This window comes from Babylonia areolata, chromosome 19 (genome assembly GCF_041734735.1).
Source record: "Babylonia areolata isolate BAREFJ2019XMU chromosome 19, ASM4173473v1, whole genome shotgun sequence".
In the NCBI taxonomy this organism is placed as follows: Eukaryota; Metazoa; Mollusca; class Gastropoda; order Neogastropoda; family Buccinidae; genus Babylonia; species Babylonia areolata.
In genome coordinates this window covers 12,495,003-12,502,502 of record NC_134894.1, presented here as the reverse complement: position 1 = coordinate 12,502,502, position 7,500 = coordinate 12,495,003, and the positions used below count along the sequence as shown (strand labels likewise).

The 7,500-nt window shown below is 40.9% G+C and overlaps 1 protein-coding gene across 2 annotated transcripts in view; it reads right to left on the bottom strand.

The window, feature by feature from the left end:
• LOC143293457 (uncharacterized) overlaps positions 1-7,500 on the bottom strand; it is a 76,170-nt gene that overhangs the window by 34,935 nt on the left and 33,735 nt on the right. For both annotated transcript variants that reach the window (XM_076604328.1, XM_076604329.1), the window contains exon 5: positions 7,423-7,500. This exon is cut by the window's right edge and continues 102 nt beyond it. In XM_076604328.1, the coding sequence (XP_076460443.1) occupies positions 7,423-7,500 (78 nt within the window). The remainder of the gene's footprint in view (positions 1-7,422) is intronic.

Sequence of the window (7,500 nt, the reverse complement as noted above, 5' to 3'; positions counted from 1 at the left end):
TTCACATCGCGCATCGATCACAGACAATTCTATAGTCGGAAGACTTATTGGATATATTGTATCGTCAAAGTATTCACATCGCGCATCGATCACAGACAATTCTATAGTCGGAAGACTTATTGGACATATTGTATCGTCAAAGTATTCACATCGCGCATTGATAACAGACAATTCTATAGTCGGAAGACGTATTGGACATATTGTATCGTCAAAGTATTCACATCGCGCATTGATAACAGACAATTCTATAGTTGGAAGACTTATTGGACATATTGTATCGTCAAAGTATTCACATCGCGCATTGATAACAGACAATTCTATAGTCGGAAGACTTATTGGACATATTGTATCGTCAAAGTATTCACATCGCGCATCGATCACAGACAATTCTATAGTCGGAAGACTTATTGGACATATTGTATCGTCAAAGTATTCACATCGCGCATCGATCACAGACAATTCTATAGTCGGAAGACTTATTGGACATATTGTATCGTCAAAGTATTCACATCGCGCATCGATCACAGACAATTCTATAGTCGGAAGACTTATTGGACATATTGTATCGTCAAAGTATTCACATCGCGCATCGATCACAGACAATTCTATAGTCGGAAGACTTATTGGATATATTGTATCGTCAAAGTATCCACATCGCGCATCGATCACAGACAATTCTATAGTCGGAAGACTTATTGGACATATTGTATCGTCAAAGTATCCACATCGCGCATTGATCACAGATAATTCTATAGTCGGAAGACTTATTGGACATATTGCATCGTCAAAGTATTCACATCGCACATCGATAACAGACAATTCTATAGTCGGAAGACTTACTGGACATATTGTATCGTCAAAGTATTCACATCACGCATCGATCACAGACAATTCTATAGTCGGAAGACTTACTGGACATATTGCATCGTCAAAGTATTCACATCGCGCATTGATAACAGACAATTCTGTACTCGGAAGACTTATTGGACATATTGCATCGTCAAAGTATTCACATCGCACATTGATAACAGACAATTCTATAGTCGGAAGACTTATTGGACATATTGTATCGTCAAAGTATTCACATCGCGCATTGATAACAGACAATTCTATAGTCGGAAGACTTACTGGACATATTGTATCGTCAAAGTATTCACATCGCGCATCGATCACAGACAATTCTATAGTCGGAATACTTATTGGACATATTGTATCGTCAAAGTATTCACATCGCGCATCGATCACAGACAATTCTATAGTCGGAAGACTTATTGGACATATTGTATCGTAAAAGTATTCACATCGCGTATTGATAACAGACAATTCTATAGTCGGAAGACTTATTGGACATATTGCATCGTCAAAGTATTCACATCGCGCATTGATAACAGACAAGTCTATAGTCGGAAGACTTATTGGACATATTGTATCGTCAAAGTATTCACATCGCGTATTGATAACAGACAATTCTATAGTCGGAAGACTTATTGGACATATTGTGTCGTCAAAGTAATCACATCGCGCATCGATCACAGACAATTCTATAGTCGGAAGACTTATTGGACATATTGTATCGTCAAAGTATTCACATCGCGCATTGATAACAGACAATTCTATAGTCGGAAGATTTATTGGACATATTGTATCGATAAAGTATTCACATCGCGCATTGATAACAGACAATTCTATAGTCGGAAGACTTATTTGGCATATTGCATCGTCAAAGTATTCACATCGCGCATTGATAACAGACAATTCTATAGTCGGAATACTTATTGGACATATTGTATCGTCAAAGTATTCACATCGCGCATTGATAACAGACAATTCTATAGTCGGAATACTTATTGGACATATTGTATCGTCAAAGTATTCATATCGCGCATCGATCACAGACAATTCTATAGTCGGAAGACTTATTGGACATATTGTATCGTCAAAGTATTCACATCGCGCATTGATAACAGACAATTCTATAGTCGGAAGACTTATTGGACATATTGTATCGTCAAAGTATTCACATCCCGCATCGATCACAGAAAATTGTATAGTCGGAAGACTTATTGGACATATTGTATCGTCAAAGTATTCACATCGCGCATGGAGAACAGACAATTCTGTAGTCGGAAGACTTATTGGACATATTGTATCGTCAAAGTATTCACATCGCGCATCGATCACAGACAATTCTATAGTCGGAAGACTTATTGGATATATTGTATCGTCAAAGTATTCACATCGCGCATCGATCACAGACAATTCTATAGTCGGAAGACTTATTGGACATATTGTATCGTCAAAGTATTCACATCGCGCATTGATAACAGACAATTCTATAGTCGGAAGACTTATTGGACATATTGTATCGTCAAAGTATTCACATCGCACATTGATAACAGACAATTCTATAGTCGGAAGACGTATTGGACATATTGTATCGTCAAAGTATTCACATCGCGCATTGATAACAGACAATTCTATAGTTGGAAGACTTATTGGACATATTGTATCGTCAAAGTATTCACATCGCGCATTGATAACAGACAATTCTATAGTCGGAAGACTTATTGGACATATTGTATCGTCAAAGTATTCACATCGCGCATCGATCACAGACAATTCTATAGTCGGAAGACTTATTGGACATATTGTATCGTCAAAGTATTCACATCGCGCATCGATCACAGACAATTCTATAGTCGGAAGACTTATTGGACATATTGTATCGTCAAAGTATTCACATCGCGCATCGATCACAGACAATTCTATAGTCGGAAGACTTATTGGACATATTGTATCGTCAAAGTATTCACATCGCGCATCGATCACAGACAATTCTATAGTCGGAAGACTTATTGGATATATTGTATCGTCAAAGTATCCACATCGCGCATCGATCACAGACAATTCTATAGTCGGAAGACTTATTGGACATATTGTATCGTCAAAGTATCCACATCGCGCATTGATCACAGATAATTCTATAGTCGGAAGACTTATTGGACATATTGCATCGTCAAAGTATTCACATCGCACATCGATAACAGACAATTCTATAGTCGGAAGACTTACTGGACATATTGTATCGTCAAAGTATTCACATCACGCATCGATCACAGACAATTCTATAGTCGGAAGACTTACTGGACATATTGCATCGTCAAAGTATTCACATCGCGCATTGATAACAGACAATTCTGTACTCGGAAGACTTATTGGACATATTGCATCGTCAAAGTATTCACATCGCACATTGATAACAGACAATTCTATAGTCGGAAGACTTATTGGACATATTGTATCGTCAAAGTATTCACATCGCGCATTGATAACAGACAATTCTATAGTCGGAAGACTTACTGGACATATTGTATCGTCAAAGTATTCACATCGCGCATCGATAACAGACAATTCTGTAGTCGGAAGACTTACTGGACATATTGTATCGTCAAAGTATTCACATCGCGCATCGATCACAGAAAATTCTATAGTCGGAAGACTTACTGGACATATTGTATCGTCAAAGTATTCACATCGCGCATTGATAACAGACAATTCTATAGTCGGAAGACTTATTGGACATATTGCATCGTCAAAGTATTCACATCGCGCATTGATAACAGACAATTCTATAGTCGGAAGACTTATTGGTTCTGTTGTGGCCCTTACATGTGGTTACAGGACAAAGGCATCATACACACAGTTATCAGAACAAAATCTCATGGAAACGAAAGAACCCCCCCCCACCTCCATCCCACCCACTCCCACTCCCTCTCACACAAAAAAGGCTTGTTCCGGTTCCATTATCAAAGCCAATCATCAAAGTTATATCGTTTCATTGGGACAACATTTTTTGTTGGGTGTGTTGGGCTCCATGTTACTGAGGCTTTTTTTGCTGTAAAGCAACGTCTGATATTGTGGAGAAAAATACAAACATTAAAAAAACGAGTAACAGTTTCAAAACATGTGATAACTGTGGCCTGCCCTCATTATATCTATCTATCTATCTATCTATCTATCTATCTATCTATCTATCTATATATATATATATATATATATATATATATAACATTGTTTGTGTGTTCTTTTTTTTTTTTTTAGATTGAAAAATATATATTTTATCTTATTTTTTTTCTCTCTTTTTTTTCTTCTCAAGGCCTGACTAAGCGTGTTGGGTTACGCTGCTGGTCAGGCATCTGCTTGGCAGATGTGGTGTAGCGTATATGGATTTGTCCGAACGCAGTGAGGCCTCCTTGAGCTACTGATACTGATACTGATACTGATACTGACCTCACTGTGAACCGTATTGTTCCGCACATACTGTTTTTTGTTGTTGTATTTTTGTTTTTGTTGTATACTGTCCGTTTTGTTATGCCAAGCTGCTTTTATTTACACTCCATTGTTATGCGTCATGCTGTGTTGTGTTATATCGCGTCATGCTGTGTTGTGTTCTCTGATATCGCGTCATGCTGTATTGTGTGCTGTATCGCGTCATGCTGTGTTGTGTGCTGTATCGCGTCATGCTGTGTTGTGTTCTCTGATATCGCGTCATGCTGTGTTGTGTGCTGTATCGCGTCATGCTGTGTTGTGTTCTATATCGCGTCATGCTGTGTTGTATTCTCTGATATCGCGTCATGCTGTGGTGTGTGCTGTATCGCGTCATGCTGTGTTGTGTTCTGTATCACGTCATGCTGTGTTGTGTGATGTATCGCGTCATGCTGTGTTGTATTCTCTGATATCGCGTCATGCTGTGTTGTGTTCTCTGATATCGCGTCATGCTGTGTTGTGTGCTGTATCGCGTCATGCTGTGTTGTGTTCTTTGATATCGCGTCATGCTGTGTTGTGTTCTTTGATATCGCGTCATGCTGTGTTGTGTGATGTGTCGCGTCATGCTGTGTTGTGTGCTGTGTCGCGTCATGCTGTGTTGTGTGCTGTATCGCGTCATGCTGTGTTGTGTTCTGTATCGCGTCATGCTGTGTTGTGTTCTCTGATATCGCGTCATGCTGTGTTGTGTGATGTATCGCGTCATGCTGTGTTGTGTTCTCTATCGCGTCATGCTGTGTTGTGTTCTCTGATATCGCGTCATGCTGTGTTGTATTCTCTGATATCGCGTTATGCTGAGTTGTGTGCTGTGTCGCGTCATGCTGTGTTGTGTGCTGTGTCGCATCATGCTGTGTTGTGTGCTGTATCGCGTCATGCTGTGTTGTGTGCTGTGTCGCGTCATGCTGTGTTGTGTGCTGTGTCGCGTCACGCTGTGTTGTGTGATGTACCGTGGCGTGCCCTACAAACCACCGCTGTTTTGAACCATGCTGCTTTCTATTGATGACGATGATGTGTGTGGGGGACTGACAGCTGTTCTGTATTGACAGCTGTTGATACTGAGTGTTTGTTCAGTGGCCGTGGTATGAACAGTAGCTGGCTGCAGTGATCTGTCTGTGCCGGTTGGTGTGTATGCCCCCGCTGCTGCTGCTGCTGCAGTGCTGGTTGTGTGCAGTGCTGTGTGATGCTGATGCTGTCACTGCAGCAGGGTATTGATTGGAAACCAAACTGACAGTTTCACTTTTCCCGAGAACTAGACCCCCTTTCTCTCGCTGACCCTGCTGTCTGTTACACGCTCTCTGTGTGTTTGTTTGTCTCCGTTTCTGTATGTCTGTCCGCCTTTCTTTCTGTTTCTCTTTCTCACGCACACTCACTCGGGGAGGCATATTCATTCACACGCAAACGCACTCACCCACCTGACATAAACCTCACCCAACACCACCCAACCAACTCACTTACCAGCACTGAGGGGATACGCATCATCGACCCTCAGTCCATTAGTTTCAACAACCCGACAGTCAGACCCATGACTGTGTGAACCCAGCGCTGCTTGTGTTAAGTCACTCAGTACGGCCAGTCCTCTCTCTCTTCTCCTCTACACAGACCCCTCGGATGTCCAGTGGGTGTCTGAATGACCCAACCTTTAGCTTCCGTCGTCAGAATTGTGGTATTCTTTGTCAACATTCACCTCTTCAGTATAAGAGCCTTCCGCTTGCAATATTTTGATGATGGTAACTGGGGTGAAACGCTGTTAAAGTCGTCTCTTTCGCCGTTCGTATGGAGAGAGTTAAGTCAGGATGAAATGAAAATAGTTTCCCCACCATCCTCTCTGGTTGCACCTCGCGCTCTTTTGTCCTCTCTCCCCCTCTGTTCTGCACTCCCCGAAGCTGAGACTGCAGGGGATGCACCAATAGATGCATTCACCGGGCTCCTTACCGTACTCATACCTTGACTATGACCGAAGGAATTTGATTCTCCTTGTTTGAATCAAGTAATCCGCGTGTGTGGGGTGGGGGTTGGGGGGTGCTGATTATCTGGTTGCGGTTTTCCGCAATTTATCTTTATTCTTATCTCATCTGTCTATTATAATCAATGTGCAGTATAGTAGGCTATGTTTATAATCATATTCAAATAATGTTTCTTAATTCTTTCTGATTTTACATTAAGAACACTAGTTATTACCTGCAGTGTGTGGATGTATGTATGAAACGGTATATGTGATATTTTTTTTACATTTGTATCTTCGTAATATTAGTAAAAGCTGTTGTTGACTTTTACAGTTATGGTCCCTATGTTATTTACTTGTCTATGTTGTGATAATGCACCTGACCAAATTTCTCCAGTTGGAGATTATAAAGTTATTCTTATCTTATCTTATCCTGTGTCGCTCAAGTCATTCTTCTTCGCCTTCGCAGACTGGCATCAGTTTGACGAAAATCAACACTGAAAAAACATGACTCGATTGGTTTCCTCTTATGGATTTCTGCAATTCCGGTTTTGTGCTTGTAGTTTACCATCTTCATCTGCTGACAGACTACAGAAAATACAGAACAAAGCTACAGAGACTTGCTCTTTCAGAAACGAAATCTGAGCATGTTACACTTCTCCTGTATGAGTTGGGTTCCTACAGAGTCCCGCATTTACTTTAAAGGTACCGACACTTGCCTTCCGGCATTTTAACGAATCTCTTCCCTCTCCAGTTCTGAAAAGTTGCTAAAAAGTGCCGAGGACGTTCTAAATTGCGCAGGGAAAAGATCCTGCAGAGCTAAAGTTTTATGCGTTTGGAATTCTTTACCACCGTCTCAGAAATTAAGTAATCCATCATTGTCATTACCACCGTCATCATCAACATCATCACCATTACAAATACGATGATTATTACAGTTATCATCATAAACGTCATAATAACCGCCACAACCGACAACAACAAAACACAACCATCACCACCACCACCACCACCACCATTATCAATAACATCATCACCTTCATCATCATTATCATCGTCGTCGTTGTCGTTTTCGTTTTCGTGGTGAAAACTTCGACAACAAGATATAAACGACAGTCTCCCCAGACATACACAGAGCGAGGACCGGACCCACCTACCTGGACACATACACTCCAAGGCCGAAGTCTTTGCCGCCACGGATGTTGAGTCCCACAAAGTCCGTGTCTCGGGTAAGC